The 17,782-nt window shown below is 46.2% G+C and overlaps 1 protein-coding gene across 2 annotated transcripts in view; it reads right to left on the bottom strand.

Moving 5' to 3' along the window:
• The window catches only part of LOC133344219 (laminin subunit alpha-1-like), a 144,982-nt gene that overhangs the window by 72,182 nt on the left and 55,018 nt on the right, over window positions 1-17,782 (bottom strand). For both annotated transcript variants that reach the window (XM_061554270.1, XM_061554271.1), the window contains exons 7-15: window positions 16,028-16,145; window positions 11,961-12,139; window positions 10,182-10,287; window positions 8,144-8,304; window positions 6,677-6,817; window positions 5,226-5,387; window positions 2,240-2,341; window positions 900-1,111; window positions 136-250 (exon numbers count right to left, since the gene is read on the bottom strand). In XM_061554270.1, coding sequence (XP_061410254.1) covers window positions 136-250; window positions 900-1,111; window positions 2,240-2,341; window positions 5,226-5,387; window positions 6,677-6,817; window positions 8,144-8,304; window positions 10,182-10,287; window positions 11,961-12,139; window positions 16,028-16,145 — 1,296 coding nt within the window. The remainder of the gene's footprint in view (window positions 1-135; window positions 251-899; window positions 1,112-2,239; window positions 2,342-5,225; window positions 5,388-6,676; window positions 6,818-8,143; window positions 8,305-10,181; window positions 10,288-11,960; window positions 12,140-16,027; window positions 16,146-17,782) is intronic.

Raw genomic sequence — 17,782 nt, 5'->3', positions numbered from 1 at the left:
CTGTGTGGAAAATGTCAGCTCGATTGGATCACGGGAAGTGGGTTAAAAAACGACCGAAAGATTTGCACGGTCGTAAGCAAGCAAGCAAGCACGCAAGCACGCAAGCTAACTTAATATAAAGGATTTAAAAAGCACCTCGCAGGATGTCCCAGCATAGCCGTGGGGGCAATGGCACTGCTCAACGTCGAGTGCCGCGGGACTCCCCACCGCCGCATCCGGCGAGGCCACGTCCAGAGACACGGCGCTCAGCCTGCAAAGGGATCAAGGGCAGAGGCGGCTCATGCACGGCTGCGGAGTAAGAACGAGAACATTCCGGCCACTTTTGCTAGGTTTTAAATGCAGATCGTAGCGGCGCATAGCCTCTAAAACCACCGCTCAGTCCAAGGAGGGGCGAAATTGAATGTGCGGGTTGAATTTAAACTACATTTGCAGGTCTTCACTGCTTCAATGCAATGTATATTGGCGTATACTGCCCATACAGCTGCCAAATGAACTACAGTGCCTTCATGAATAAATGCAACTGTTTTTCCAAGAATAGTATTTTATTTAGTACATTGGCCAATTGATTGTATTAAATGGCTAAAAATTATTCAGATTAGAGAATTAGCCTTAGCTCTTAGGTTGCTCTTAACTCTGCAAAAGCATGTTCTTAAAGCACATTTCATTCTGTATCTACTACAGCTTAGTTTCATAATTAGTCCATGAACATTGCTCAGAAATTATAATGAGCATTTTGTAAAATAGCTGGGCAAGTTAATAAACGGGATCATCCATGGAACAAATTTTAAAAACTCAAAGTTCTACACCACCGCTCCGCCGTCAGACGTAATACGTGCGTATTGCCCGTACAAATCTAATCCGCGTGTCACGTTTAAATGCCAGGCACGTGGCTGACTCACCGGTACACAGCCTGCTTAACCGAGCTGTAGCTGGCACGGATTTGTAGGCGAGTCACGTTGGCCAGCACCGTCATGAGGGCGTCGCGTGACGCGGGAGCATTGGAGCGGAAATCAAAAAAGTTCTCTGGCAGCAGGCGGAGGGACAGGGTCTGCTCTTCGAATGGCTGCAGCATCAAACCCAGCGAACCCGAGCTGAGGGCTTGGCCATTGCCCTGCACAGGCAGAAGCAAAAAGAGCAGAAATAGAGAGAGAAACTCAACTAAAACTAGAAACTTATTTTTTTACTTTACCAGGCAAGGGCCCACTGAGCTATATAGTTTATTTTTCAGAAGCGACCTGGTTATCACAGACGATAGCTCAACGAAATGGCTTATCGCGTGGAAACATATAGCAGAAGAATACTCTAAAACGCCTGACGTCGATTCAAAATGTGGAGGGAAAAAACTGGAGAATCCAGAGAAAAATCCACGCGACCACGTGGAGAACAGGCAAACTCCCAAATGTACAGGGTGTCAGCATCGGGTTCGAACCCCCGACCTCTTGCATACCAGGAGAGGGAGTTAACATCTCGCCACCGCGGCGCCCCAGAGTGAAATAAGGGGATAGCGGAGAACTGTGAAAGGCGACAGCAAACAATGGGATGGACGTCGACAATGGCGTTTAATTATGCTCGGCCATCCACAGGGACAGACCTAATCCGTGTTACCTTGAGGGGCGTTAGAAAGTTAAAAGCCTCACTTGATGCAGCTAATCTGGCTGTGACGGTCCCACCTGATGACGGAGACTTGTGTTGCCTCCGAAACGTCGTGATTTTTGTTTTATTTTATTAATTTTGATGTTTTACCTACGTGACTTTACTGAAAAAACCTAAGAATAGTTAAAAGCACCTCGCTTCGCATTATACCACGAGGCTTGCTGGTGGCTTAAGCTAAAGCCAAGACTATACAAACAGCAAGGAAAATTGGCAGAAAATCTCAGGAGACACCATTAAATGTCGACAAGTTGAACTCGTTGATCTCAATAAAATGTAAGATTTACAAATCGCACAAATAAATAACAAAAAATAAAGGCATGTAACGATGCATTAATTAATCAATTCAAAATTGGAAGGTTTATGATAGCTTCCTGAAACTGCGCATTTAAGAATACATTCATTTATAAAAATCAAATTAGTTTAAGCGATCCCGAAACGTGACCATCAATCCTGACAATTCTAACCAGCACAGTCATTACAATCGCAATGAAAATGAAACCCTTTACGTGCCTACGACGAAACACTGTGCTCGTTGACATTTGAGGTTTGCCGAAAGAAGCACAACAAATCCCAAGGGTGATCTCACCTCGATGATGACGTCCACGTCCGAGATCATTTCCGAGTCCGTGCTGTCCACCGGGATGTCGTAGGACACGCTGTAGCGCAGGTGGCCAGCGTACGCTGTCAGCTGGTGCGCACGTGACAGAGACACAGAGCGTCAAGGACGGCCTTCACCTGAAGAAGGTGGCTATTGTTTAGGTCGCAAAGTCTCGCATTCTAAAACAATGAACAGGCGCAGTGAGTATGTTGAACTTCTTTTCGCACCGTACGTAGTCGACCATGCTAAAATCGGAGGTGCGGGGGAAGGACAACAAACTAAAACACAAAGGGCAGTTGTAAAAGAAAGGAGGTTTTAATCCAGATTTAAAAGTGTGCAGCTCCAGTGGATTAGCAAAATGGTTACTCCAATGTCTATCGTTTATACGATGACGGTATTGACCGTGAGACTGTACATGTTTTGGACCTTTTGCATTCAGCATTTAAAAATGGGAACATTAAAAAAAATCGTTCAAACAAACGTAAACAGGACCGGCGGAGGACAGCAATGGGAAGGGAAAAGTGCGAGTGGGGCACATTTCCCTGAAGCTGCCGGTCGCGATGAAGAAAAATGTGAATAAGAGCTTATTTTTATTATTTTATTACTTCCCTTCTACGTGACTTTACCGAAAGAACCAAGAAGATGAATCCCTGCAGTCACGAAAGCTTTAAATCGAAATTTAAGAGCTGGAGAGCTCACCAAGGGATGGTTGAGAACCATGGGGGAAAAAAGTGGGGGAGGGGGGATATAATACGACAGTAAGGAGCAAATAGACGAGGAAAATAAACGAGTGTCCGTGAAGTGCACATAATGGTGAAATGAGTCAGGTCAAAATCGGGTGAATGACAAGGGGCTGTATCTTTGCGCGTATGGAGCATTGCGCTACGAACCCGGCGACCCCAGTTTGATTCCCGCTCACACAGCCAACGTCAGTCGCAATTATCTGAACCGATCCTGGGCTTCCCATAGGTCGACTCGGCCTCAATTGAGTACCTGGTGAGATGTGTCGAAAAACATCGCCACAAGGGAGACAAAGGCGGCCGGGCGTGGTGCTGGCCACCCACCCCCTCGTGTGCCCTTCCGGCCTTCATAGGTGCTCGCTAACAGCACTTGCCCCAACAGTCTTTGAAGGCTATACTGGGGGATCTTTGTCTTTGTATCTTTGTCCACGCCGCCATTGTTCCCATGTTACCTGCCACAGAGCCGCCGCATGTCTTGATGTGGATATTTCCTTCATGAGGTTTGGCCAATGATCAAATGTGGCAAGTTTGTGCGATTTCCATCGGGTACCGAGAGCGATTCTAAATAGGGTGCGGCTCTGTGAAGCCAAAACTATGCATTTCTACAAATATATAGTAACAAAGTTGGAATACCTAAACATATATGGATTTGATTGTATATAAAATGTAATATGGTTCATTTTTTATTTTGCCTTGTAATGAGCTATTCGATGAGCCTATACCATTACAATGACACTCCATTACCGGACTGTCATTCTTAACCCTGTTGACTGTGACTACCTGGACAGACATTCAAATCGAGCCAAACAATGGCGACTTTGTACGATTTCTTTTGTATTTTTTTTTACCTCCACAGCTGCTCTGCGGCATTAGAGAGAGCACGCCTTGTCACAGGCCGAATTTCTCGTGCCGTCAACGCTCGCGCTGCTCACGGCGCCGTACGAAAGCGCGACGGAATTCATTCCGCGGCGGGACGCGCGCGACAAGGCGATGTTCTTCTCCAAAAGCAGTAAAGTCGAGGGTTAATTTATTAGCGCACTCGAGACAACGTGCGGCGAATGGGAAACCAAGCGGGGTGGGGGAGGAGGGAGGTGACGAGCGACGGAGCGAGAGCGAGGACGCGAGAGATAACGCTGCAGGGGAAGGGAATAAAAATGACCGAGCCGCAGACAGCACTTGCGCTACGTGATAACGAAAACCAAAATGCCACCGCCGCAGACTAATGATCCGTGCCGGGCCGAGGTGTTGGACAAAGGCGCCATGTGGACACTCGCCCACGCGGAGTGCCGTGTACAGAGCGAGCCCAGAGCTGCACGGCAGTACGGAGGTTGATTCGGGACGTTGGTGCCAATGTTAGCAGTAAGGGTTTAGATGCATGGGTAATTAAGATAGGAAACGAAAACCCAAAACGTGATCATTCATGAAACCCTTCACATTAATATTGGCCCAGACAGGCTAAATCAACCTTTTGACCGAGGACCAATATTAATTTGAAGCGTTAGGTGCATGCTTATGCTGTGTTTGTTGTTGTAATTTCTTAATCATGCACAGGACCCTTTAAATGAATGTTGAATGGTTTAGATGAATTATTCCGAAAGTTGAAAACATAGCTGAATACAACTTTTAACGAGCACTCTATCTGGTGTGGCACTGGGAAGTGAGTGACGATGGCTCCCTCCCACACCCTCTTGTGCGCCGTGTTTGCCTTCATTAGGTGCTCGCTAACAGCTTGCTTTAACACTCAGTTCAAGGCGAGATGGGGGATTCAATTTTGACTTACAACTTTCGTGACTGCAGGAATTCATATTCTTTGGTTCTTTCGGCAAAGTCACGTAGATGGAAAATAATAAAATAATAATAATAAATAATTCATAAGAAACCAAAAACTCACGACGTTTCGATCGCAACACGGTCGTCATCAGGCGATTATAAAAAATAATATTTTTTATTTATTTTTATTTTCCATCTACGTGACTTTACCGAAAGAACCAAAGAACATCGATGGGGGACCTTTGTCTTTGCAACGAACTGCGCAATGCACGGTGCAGCAGACAGGAACGGGAGGGGCGTATTCGGGGGGCGGGAGGAGGGGCAAGAGGTGGGGGTAGGGGGAAGGTGGTGGGTGGGGGGGGGGCGAGAGGTGGGGGTAGGGGGGAGGTGGTGGGTGGGGGGGGGCGAGAGGTGGGGGTTGGGGGGAGGTGGTGGGTGGGGGGGGTCTGCAAACACCGCGGTACCTTGTTGCCCAGGTAGGAAGCGGGGGCCAGCCAGTAGTACAATGCCGGCAGTGTGCGGCGCACGTCCGCGTTCCTGACGGCGACCTGGTCCACCTCCAGGAAGGTTTTCACCTTGCGCAGTCCCTGCCGGTCTGTGACGCGCCAGCCGCGCATGTCCACCACCTGCACACGTGGCCAGTAGTCACAGTGGTCGGGAGGGAGGGAGGGAGAGGAGGAATCTGACCATGGTGTCCCATGTGACGTGCTTCCCATACAGAGAGAGAATTGTGGCGTAGCCTTTGTTTTGGTGGGGGACAGCTATTGACCTTCTTCCCGTCCGACAAGCTGCCGTGAAGTGTTATCATCTCGGCTCGCTCTTAAGATCTGTACGTCTCGGCGGACCTCAATATAATTACAGCTGCTCGAGTGGCGAGGCTAAAAGCGTAAAGATGTGCAATGGTTCACGGTGTGAATTGCCAGTCGATGTAATTAAAACAGTGACAGTTTCTTTATCTTACCGTAAACTCTATCGACCTTTCAGGAATTGTGATGTACTGCTGTGGGTCAATTGGCAAGTACCTTGTGGTGGGGTAAAGTGCGAGTATCCAATGACAATGATAATGCCGATTATTTACGCAGAAAAACTTAGCCGAGTCTCAAGGGTCTTTTGCAGGAGGATCTTTACCCTGGAATGTTTGGCCAATACCATTCACGAGTGCCCTTACAGGAACCTACACAACAAGGGAGTGACATCTTCTTGGTTCTTTCGGTAAAGTCACGTAAAAGGGAAGTAACAAAATAATAAAACATAATAAAATTATTCTCACGACGTTTCGGCCACAATGCAAGCAGCCGTCCTCAGGTGAAGAACAGGTCTGTCGGGAAGACGCGTCAGACGCTGTCTTTCCGACAGACTGCTCGAGTGGACGCGTCAGACGCTGTCTTTCTGACAGACCTGTTCTTCACCTGAGGACGGCTGCTTGCGTTGTGGCCGAAACGTCGTGAGAATTGTATTTTATTATGTTTTATTTTTATTATTTTATTATTTCCCTTCTACGTGACTTTACCGAAAGAACCAAGAAGATGAATCCCTGCAGTCACGAAAGCTTTAAATCGAAAGGGAGTGACACTCAGCATTGCCATATCGGGGCTACCACACAGACCTGCAGCTGCAACACCTAGCCCACCCAAACTTCTAACCAGGTAAATTCCGCTTCGTTTCTGAGATCCGATGGCATCAGGCGCATTCAGGGCAATTTTATCACAGGGACCTCTTCAGAAACAACGATGCTAAATGCCGACATTAAATAGGAATGCCACATCTCCTACCATGTGCAATGCACCCCTAAGAGTATCCATTGAAACAAACCCAGTGCCCTCGTAGTGGCGGCCTGCCATGTTTTCGTGCTGGAGAAGTTGCCACCGTTATGATCATCACCTTTGCATCGCAGCGTACTCGAGCGAGTGCTTACCCGAGTGATGCCCCATGGCAGGCTCTGGCACGAGCTGGAGAGGCCGAAGCAGAAGCACGCGGAGCAGCCGCGCGGGTTTCTTGGCCGCAGGTCGTAGAAGCCGGCCCTGCAGCGGTCGCAGTGCTCACCCTCCACATGCTCCTGGGACGGGCCAGCGACGAAACCGACTGGTGAGCGCATTTTGACCATTCCAATGAGAGTTGAGGCTTGATCCAGAAATGACGTAACAATTATCGTAGTTTCCGGCTGGATATTCAAGTAACAAAGCTGTTAAAACAAATAACAAAGACTCCTAGATTTGAAGTTTTCGTGACTGCAAGGATTCATATTCTTAGGTTTTTTTGGTAAAGTCACGTAGGAAAAAATTCAAATTCAAATTAATAAAAGTAAAATAAAAATAAAATAAAAATCACGACGTTTCAGAGGCAAGTTACTTGAAACAGCAATCGTGCTGTGACGGTTCCACCTGAAGACGGAAGCTTGTGTTGCCTCCGAAACGTCGTGATTTTTATTTTATTTTTATTTTACTTTTATTAAATTAAAATTTTAATTTTTTACCTACGTGACTTTACCGAAAAAACCTAAGAATATAAAAAACAAAGACTACCGCTAATATAACCGTAACAGACTGTTGGGTCAAGTGCTGTTAGCGAGCGCCTATGAAGGCCGGCATGGCACACGAGGGTGTGGGTGGCCAGTGCCATGCCCGGCCGCCTTTGTCTACCAAGTGGCGATGTTTATACATCGCACCATTTAAGGCGAAGCCGACCTCGGGGGGGCCCAGAAACGGTTCGGATAATCGTCACCGGCATTGGCCATGAGATCGAGAATCAAATTCGGGTCGCCGGGTTTGTAGTGCAGCACGCTAACCGCTACACTCCTGCTGTTAAAACACACACACACACAGGAGACGCACACGCGTTCCTGAATGTTTACTTTGTGAATAGCAGCAAACGTCCAAGAAAAGCATGAAATTGCCAATTGTCACTGGGGGGTTTTAGAGGGTCTCAAAGAATTCCATGTTGAAGCTGGAGCCCATCCAATGATAGCTGGTTGACCCTTTACTTCAGCTTAAAACACACTCCTAGATATACATGACATATACAACTAGATAGGACATCTTCGGTATGTCCAAGATAAGGAGTTGCATCTACAGAGCACTTAATTGCACCAGCAACTCAAAAAACATTATATCGCAATGTCATCTCCAATAAGCTACTGCTACTCTAGTTCAGGGGACACCCCCAGTGGCAGCTGCCCCTTTGTGGGACAAGGTACATGCAGCAGAGACTTACGAATTTATAACAGTCGACGAGTAGGAGGGTGATGTTTGCTATGTGCCTTCCCCCCCCCCCCCCCTCCCCCAATGAAGTTCATTTGATACCGGCACCGATGACCTCTGCCCGTGGAATGACGTTGGCTTCTGCCTCCATCCCATCCATCGGCTGTGATCCACGATCATCTCACCTTGCACACACAGGGCTCGCTGCAGGGGTCATCATTCGTGCTTCCTGCCATGCTGCAGAGGCAGGGCTCGCAGTTGGGGTATCCGCGATAGGCAAAGGCACACCGCTCACAGCGCTTGCCGGCAAAGCCAGGCCTGCAGAGACACTGCCCAGGTGACAGGTCTAACGTGGGGGGGAGGGGGGGGGGGAGGTGAGGCACAAGTGTGGGTGGGGAAAGAGAAAAGGAAAAAGGCATTTATTCTACACTTGCTTGGCAATTGAGCATCATTGCTAATGCTTGTGTTTAGCTTGCTGTCCTCCCCCCCCTCCCAGCACGGTTGGCTACGTACAGACTGAAAGAAGGTCAACATACGGTATGATACGAATACGGCATGAAAGTAATCATAATATCATGTGTTCACCCGGGAAAAAATCACCGCAAAATCAAGACTATTTAAAAAATGTTTTTCCTGTATTAGGGTATTTGGCCAATTACACCAATGAATGTGGCATGTGAAAGGAAAATCGTATTTGTTAAAATAAATAAATAACCCCCACGTATACCAAGAAGAAACACTTCACAAAGATTCAAAATCATTTTCTGTCATGTTTCTCCTGGCCAGCTCAGAGCCCAAGCCTACAAGGGGTGCCATAGTGGCGAGATGTTAACTACCTCGCGTGGTATACAGGAGGTCGTGGGTTCGATTGCGACCCTGACGCCTGCTGTATATTTGGAGTTTGCATGTTTTCTCTCCCCGTGTATTTGGCTGCAATAAATTTTAAAAACAACCCACTTCACCGAGCTATCATTTGTGGCTAGGTTACTTCTGAAAAAAATTAACACGTAAAAACAAAGTTTTTCACTATAAATCCTTTATATGCGTGGCATCGGTTTTATTTTATTATTCATTTCTGTTTATCTTGAATAAGAGTTTCATTTTTATCACATTGGTATTTTAAATTAAATATGAAATTTTTTTTTTCCTAAAAAGTGGAACATTTTTGAAAAAAATTTTCACGAAAATAAATTGTCACGCACAACGAGTCTGTGTGCAAAATGTCAGCTGGATTGGATCACGGGAAGTGGGTTAAAAAACGACCGAAAGATTTGCACGGTCGTAAGCGTGCAAGCAAGCAAGCAAGTGAACTTAATATAAAGGATTTAAAAAGAGCTGTATAGCTCTGTGGGCCTTAACTGGTAAAATAAAATAAGTGGTTTCATAGTTCCAACAGTTTTTACCAATCCTGGTATTCCCTGGCGGTCTTCCATGCAAGTACCAACCAGGGTCAACACTGCTTAGTTTCTGATATCTGATGAGATCAAGCGCATGCAGGATGGTGTGGTCACAGACATTACCAGCACAATCAGGGTCATTATCTAATGAAGTTATATCAACGTGCTGCTGAGCATTTGCGTGGATTGTTTTAAAATTATTATTTAATTCAATTAAGGCAATGAGTGCAATATTGCAAATGCCACGCTCACAACAAACATTGGAAGTCAGGCGCCTTCACCTTCACCGGATATCGCGCTTGTTGAGTGACACGACAGCGAAGACTAGACTCCTCCAGTCTAAATAAAGATTCTGATTCTGATAGAAATTCTGAAATGAAGGCTTCTCATGCGACATAAATTAATAGATCTCTAGCTTCATTGGTCATTCCAGTGTGATAGCCAGGTCAGTAACTTCAGACAGACCCTCAAGATAAGTTCAGGTTTCCCTCGCTCTACGCGGCTTCGCTTTGTGCCATTCCGCACATATGTTACTCACCTATTTCTACCCACAATTCGCGATATGCGGTTTGAATTCGCTCATACGCGGCTATGCGGTCAGACGTGGGACAACGTTGTGCGGTACTGTGTGCGCTACTCGGCAGACAGCCGTTTCGTTAATTTAATCTTTCGTACTATATTTTTTGGAACACATCTACCGCATGAAGCGAGTTAAAACTGTATATATGAAGTGTTTCCAAATGTCTGTGTGTTGGTCACTGTATAACGGTTCATGTGAGTGTATGTGTGTGTGTGATGTTTTTTTAATTGTTAAATTCTCTTCCACCTCTCTCGGGATCGGCATGCTTTTCATCTTTAATGCACACTTGGCTGAGAGACCCTTGCGGATCACACTGGCACAAGCGGCAGGGGTATGGGTCGTCTGGCAACACCTGGACACACACACACAGACAAAAGCAGCATTAACTGACGCCAGGCCCACACTGACCTGCGGGTCACAATGTAGATGCCGAGTGACCTTAATGCAGTCATAGCATGGAGCGCACATTTAAGATTAACATCGGTTGACGGCTCGGTCAAACATGGTTGTTGAACTGAATATTCTACTTAATAATATACCAATACGAATTAAGTTCATGGCTGAAGCGGTAGCACAGTTGGGCCATGCCTAAAGTGAGTGGCAAGCAATATCCAACCCATTACCCACTCTTCACCACCCTATCACAGACCAGCATGGTGAAGTATGCTCACAAAGCGACCTTGAGTGGGCACAGTGCATAATGAGGCCTTCTTCCAGCAGCTAGATTGACAAAGAGCTCTAAAAAATTGTTGTTTTTATACACTACGATGAATTACTTCTCTCGTTTTTAGACACTGCATCTAAAATATAATGGCTGCTAATTCTATCTTCATGGAGGTAAGTCATTGGTTATTTATAGTTACTGTGGCTTCGGATTAGAGGCCGAGGAAGGAGTGCATGTGGAGCAAGGATTAGAGTACGGGGGGGGGGGGGGTAAGGCTTTGGGTTTCGAGGTTAAAGGCTTGAGGGCAAAGGTTAGAAGCCAGGAGAGTTTAAAACCCAGCTCTCCGGCATTACTGCCTTAGGGGATGGACATAATAAACGTAGATTTAACTTAAAATGTAGAGAGAACCCGTGTATAGTCAGCCATGCTAAAACACAGGGATGTTTACAATCAATACACTTCGTATTTGCAACGTAGTGCCAGCTAATCCTACAGTCGGTGTGAATAATTTTTCTAAACTATTATCAAATCACATTGCATGAGTGCTCTGAAGCATTGTTACACTTAAAACCTGGGTAAGATTAGCAGTGAAAAGTTTTCATTAACTTTTTTTTCGTGTCTATTAAAGGCCATCTGTTATACATAGCAAAGGTCCCTGGTTTCTTCCAATTAGAATGAGCGCTCACTCACCTCTGCATAACAACAAAAACTCGAGTAAGTTGTGACGGACAGACGACACGCGGATAAATAATGTTTCTTAACAATACTGAAGTCAAACTGAGCTCGTGCTCAAATGAGCATCGAGGCGGTGCTCATCATCCGGTGACAGCTCTGGTGTAAATTCCACATTCCTATGATGGGGGCATGTATATCCACAGAGCAAAACTACGGTTAACTTCCCCCGCAAAAGTGGCCCTCGATTATCGACTCGAGGAAAAGGACGATTGACCCGAGTCAACCCCCCCAAGCGGGATGTGAACTCACAACCCCCACTCCGACGTGCGAGCCGCTCACTCTACCGCTGATCCACATGGCCGGGGTCGTGAACGAACAACACCGCATGTGACTGTTTTCCGTGACGCGTGTATACGCGCGTGTGTGCGTGTGTGCTCACGGCCAACATCAGTGACGATTATCTGAACCGATCCTGGGCCTCCCCTAGGTCGACTCAGCCTCAAATGAGTACCTGGTGCGGTGTGTGCAAGCACCGCCACCGGGGAGACAAAGGCGGCCGGGCGTGGTGTTGGCCACCCACCACGTCGTGTGCCGTGCCGGCCTTCATAGGCGCTCGCTAACAGCACTTGCCCCGGCAGTCTGTTAAGGCTATACGGGGGGATCTTTTGTCTTTGTAACCCGCGTACCCCCGTGGGCCGGTAGAAGCCGTCGCGGCAAGTCTCGCAGTTGGTGCCGGCCGTGTTGGCGCTGCAGTTGATGCAGACGCCGCCGCCGGAGAAGCGGCCGTGGATGCTGAGGCTTCGGTTGGCGCGGTCAACCTCTGCGTCGTAGTAGCAGTCTTCAGCCTTGCCGTGGCAGTTGCACTCTGTCAACACAGTGGTTGGTTACTCGGTGGCGGTACGCCTCGTGCTGAACGATTCATCGATTTCAAGTCGAAATCGCAATATTGAAACAATGCGATGAGGAAGTCGCACAAAGGCTGCGGCTTTTTTGCGAGTTGAAAAGTCCTGTTGCTTTCCCATTGGAATTGTTTTATTTTTGTAATCTGATTACTTTATTTATTTTACTTAACAATTGTTCTACGTTCGATTGTTCTATTTCAATTTAAACATTTTAATAAAGACATGTTGGAAGCAATTCGTATGTTTTAGGATATCATCCTTGCATTAGAATATATAGAGCAGTTCATATTTTGATGGTATCACGTTGTAATGCTCCATCACATGTTTTAAATCTATTACACAGTGAATGTTGAACTGAAGCGTGACTTAAACAAATGTAATCGCAAATCAAATCGCAATCGCAATATCTGTCAGAAAAATTGCAATTAGATATTTTCCCCAAATCGTTCAGCCCTAGTAAATAGGTACAGCCCTACAATTGCTTACTTGTGCCGCTAAAGTCGTAAAGTTCTAACTTCACGAAGATTAAACCGAACACACGGCGGGGAAGCAGTTCGTGACTCCAGTTTTCAGGCACTACTGGTTCTGCCTCAGGCTTTCCTTGACGCAGGTGAGATGGTCAAGTGAATGGATTTACTGCCATGCAATGGCCGAGGACGTCATTGCTTTGTTTTGTTCCCTCGCCATCATTAGGCGCATACAGTGAATGCAGCTTCCCAGCAGCACTGGTCTCCTAAGTGCCCAACATTGGGTAATCATTGTTGCCCTTCACATTACAAATGTATAGGAGTAAAATGGGAACGTGACGTCAGGTGTGCCGTTCAGTGCGATGACGTCACGTCTCCTAGGGTACTTAAGGGAGACCCCGTGACGTAAGCGGGTCACTGTGGGAACGGGTAGAGTAAGCAGGGTGAAGAGGGAACCAGGGGTAGAGAGAGGGATCGAATAGGGAGTCTGGGGAGAAGCCGGTGGTAGCTGTAGAGGTGCTTCTCTCTCCGCTCGGTGGAGTCGGCAGAGTCCACGATCCGACACGAGAGAGAGAGACCGGAGCTAGCCGGCTGGGACCCGGAGTCAGAGTAGGACCCCTAGCCCCTGGGAGTTGTGTACCCTGGTGTGTTATTGTAACAGCTTTAATAAACCCTGGCGAAAGACCTTAACTTACCTCTGTCTCCGAGTGTGTCCGTGGGAACTTCTCTACACAATCATTAATGTACTTCCATGCTTCGCCTGGGGACTGGATAACTACCGGGCGAGATGTGCGACGCGCCGGAGCGAGCGAGCGGGCGAGCGTTTCGCTGTTATGTAGCACCCCGTGACATCGAGACTAATCGCCCAGCCCTAAAAGTGTGCATCACGGATCAGGTGATGAGCCAGGGGGGCCTGGTTCTGGGATCAGTTTCGCCTACCAGGGCGGCGATGGGGATGCTGGCGCTCTCTCTCTCTCTACCGCCAGGAGCGAGCCACTACCTCAACCAACGCGGTTCCTGCCGGCTGTGGAAGCGACACCTGAAGTGGGCTTAGGGGTGGTCACGAGCTCGTCGAGATAAATCCCGGAGAGTGTGCACATGACGACACTCGGAAAGCACGGAAACAAGAGAAAGGCCATTGTCTCCGTTAAGCCAGTGGATCTCAAACTTTAGTCACAGGAGCCCGAATTTTCACACAATCGGTTAACAACCCCGACATCCTCTTCCCCCTCCCCCCCGAAAAGTATTTCATTGCTTAGCAGAAGACTCGCGTAAATAGATTGTGGATATTTTGTTGGCAGCATATAATTTGCAGCATATAATTTGCAGCAGACTGATGGAGAAATTAAATTTCAATGAACGAATGCAACCACTGTCAGTGCCGAATTATCCTTGTCGCAAAAGTAGCTACGCAAACTACGGGCCCCGCACTTTCAAGGGCCCCGCGCAAAATGCTTTCAAGCTATCAATTCCGTTCCAGTGATTCTGCACTTGCTATATTATTATAGTACTATGCTGCCTTCAACTTTTATGAACGACTGGGTGTTTCAGGTTCGCGATTTGTCGTATTATCCGGCTGTATAGAAAATAAAAAAATACAATTACTTTACTATACAAGTAAAAAAACACGTGTGTTTTAATAATTACGTGTTTTTTTATTTATTTAGGGCCCCTTGATAACACGTGCTACAGACCCCGCACTTAGCTTCATCCGGCACTGACCACTGTATCGTCTGGGGCACTGCATCCAGCAATGCTGGCGACATCGCATGAAATGTTTCCGGTCACTGATAAAATCACTGGCGAAGGATATCTGAACGAGTTCCGGTTTGCCCCTTCACCAGCAGCTAGCCCGGTGAAATATGGTCAAAGAAGAACTCCTCATGACCAACACAATTCATCGCGAAGTAAATTGGTTTTGGACAGTAATTTTATCACCATTATACAACCTCCTTTGCCATGGTTACCACACTGGACTTGCGCTCCAGAGATCGGCGGTTTGATTTTGTGGCGTGGCAAATAAAACAATGGGCAGGGTTCATAAACCAACCCCCCCCCTCCTTCCCCCACCACCTCCGTCCACCTCTGAGCGATGACACGGGCCCTAGCGGTGGCGCGTTCACCGCTTGTTGCACGGTTCGAATCTAGCGGTCACCCCGATTACTCCCGTGGTTGTAATAACTGCAGTAATCACGCGCTTCCAAGAAGAGGGTTGCAGGCGAGAATGTATAGCTGCTATATTATAACTCGAATATACACGTTCAGTGGTTAGTTTAACAGCTGTTGTTAAGTTTGTACATTTCAACAAATATTGAGATTTTCTTTTTTAAAGTGCACCTTCCCAGCATGGCTACCAACCTTCTCCCTTGGACTCAAGAGACAAGGCAGATCTATTGGTCGTGTCGACATATCGCTTATATCTAGGCCATACCATTTTTCGATTTAAAGCTTTCGTGACTGCAGGGATTCATCTTCTTGGTTCTTTCGGTAAAGTCACGTAGAAGGGAAATAATAAAATAATAAAAATAAAACACAATAAAATAATTCTCACGACGTTTCGGCCACAACGCAAGCAGCCGTCCTCAGTTGAAGAACAGTCTTTCCAACAGACCTGTTCTTCACCTGAGGACGGCTGCTTGCGTTGTGGCCGAAACGTCGTGAGAATTATTTTATTATGTTTTATTTTTATTCTTTTATTATTTCCCTTCTACGTGACTTTACTGAAAGAACCAAGAAGATGATAGGCCATACCAGGTACAACATGGGACATGAGGGGAAGGCTCTGCACATGGGTGGCTATATAGCTTGGGCCACGAAGTTTGATTGCCCTGTGTGGCTCCGGCCGAATGCGATCGTGAGCAGGGGATACGGACATGGACTGGCCATAGGGCAGTCGGAGCAAATGCCGGTCCATTTCGAGAGATGGTGGGCCGGTCTGTGTGGGGAAATTGCCATTATGATCGAAGTCAATTTTTCTTCATTACCTCTAATGTGTACGCTTCATTGCTTATTTACGCTCTCAGTTGGCATTAAGTCCTATATCTGGCAGCTCCAGATATTACGCTCTCAGTTGGCATTAAGTCCTATATCTGGCAGCTCCAAATATTTTTCCTCACTGTCCCAATAATTTTTTTGGACCCAGCCCAAATGAGCCAATGAGATAGCACGCAGCAAAAATCACGTGAATGTCACGTCGCAGGCCATTTAAATAAATGCAAAATTGTCCATAGCCCGAATTTGGGGGCCGGTGTGTTTACAAATGCCTGGGCCGATTTTTAGTCCCAGTCTATCACTGGCCACGGGGACGAGGGGGCCACAAGAACACGAGGGGGTCACACAGACACAAGGACCACGCGGGGACACAGGGATACACGGGGGACGCACTTTCGCAGGTGTTGCCATTGTTGATGGTGCCGGGCCTCCAGCGCCGCTGGTTGTAGCCGGGGCAGCAGCGCTGGCAGTTCTCCCCACACGTGTTGTGCTCGCACTGACACTCCATTTTCTGTGCAGAGTTACGGACACACAGATAGACGCATTGCACGAACGAACAATTCAGACCGCCGCCGTCTGCCAGCAGGCGCGTAATGACGGTTTATGGCTCCTCGGCGATTCAATTTTTTTTTTCAAGATTCGTGATTCGTTACGACTTTAGATTATTAATAGTCTCGCGGTTACTTTCCAAAGTCGTTTGTATTTTATTTGATTTTTTACAACTTATTTGGTTTACTCCAAGAGCCTCTATTTAATAATGCGATATCACTTGCATGCCATTTTCATGAAGTGTAATAAAATGTTACACACGAGTCAATGTGTGCATTGTGTGCCTAAGACTCTAATTTTATTGACGACTCACAGTTGATTTGTATATTGTCCTTATATTCAAAATGCAAATATCAGACCATGAAGAGTGTGATTGCTCTACAATCACTAATTTGGGCTATAGGGTAGTAAAGCCACATTGAAAGCAGTGGTTCTGTATACTATAACTGCAAATCAATAACAGTTTTCATCACAAGTTACACAAATATATTAGCCGAGTAACAATGCCTCGATTCTTGTATCGAGCTCTTCTGTGATCATTAATTTCACCAGCATTCGTTGAGTGCAAACTCTGGACGAATTTTGACAAACAGAGACTCGCCATTGGAACCTCCTTTGCCAGTAGCAAAATATGATAATTGGTTTTTTACCCTTTTATCTGGCAACAAAACTGACACCTTTTTTGTAAAAAAAAACTGACACCTTTTTTGTGTAAAAAAAGGTGTAAGTTTTGTTGCCAGATAAAAGGGTAAAAAACCAATAACACTGGTCAACACACTTTTTCTGGCGCAAGGTATTCCAACGGTTTTAAGGTAATTTTGGGGTGCTGATTCCAAATCTGGCATCAGTTTTTGTCTATCATATCAGGTTTTTGAGATATCAAATATTGTATTTTCAATAAAAACTGTAACAGAAAATATTAAATAAATGTGGATATCTACATAAAATGATATTCTAAACACACTATCCTAAAAATACAGCACCATATTTTAACACTAAAGCAGTCACTGACTCGCAACAACTTGCAATCATAAGTGACAGAGTTAATTTCTGGTAAAATCAATGAAAATGGGGTATGCCGATAGCATGAAAATGAGACGTGATAGAGCAAATCTGAGACCAGATTTGGAATCAGCACCCTTAAATTAGTCTAAAACAGCTGCAAAAGTCCAGGCCAGAAATTTTTTTTTGTTTTTGTTGACCAGTGTTATCAAACATCGACTCATCAGCAGTCAGTATTCATTGAAGCAATGCTGGTGACCTGCCAGATGTCACAGGCAAGAGCCCTCTCTGAGATGTGGGTCCTATTTCGGCATTTTGTAAAACGTAACTAAAAATAGTGTCGTTGTGGAGAATATAAAGAACAACGTAGATAAGCAGACAAAACTGTGTCCTGTTAAAGTTAAACCTTATCTCGGTACGTGACAACAACACAATAATGATCAGAATATGCAGATTACACTGAAGGCAGTTAAAACAATATGATTATCCAGGACCAGTCACATGTCCTCTGTGACATTTAAAGTGGTAGGTGGTGATTACTGTCCGACCAGACATTAAGTGTGTTCAACCGAGTCTGCGAGAAGCGCACACGCGATA

Source organism: Lethenteron reissneri, chromosome 19 (genome assembly GCF_015708825.2).
Source record: "Lethenteron reissneri isolate LAM-NWPU_2019-01 chromosome 19, ASM1570882v1, whole genome shotgun sequence".
Classification (NCBI taxonomy): Eukaryota; Metazoa; Chordata; class Hyperoartia; order Petromyzontiformes; family Petromyzontidae; genus Lethenteron; species Lethenteron reissneri.
The sequence above is the reverse complement of the archived record's forward strand: the minus strand, read 5'-3'. Positions and strand labels throughout refer to the sequence as shown.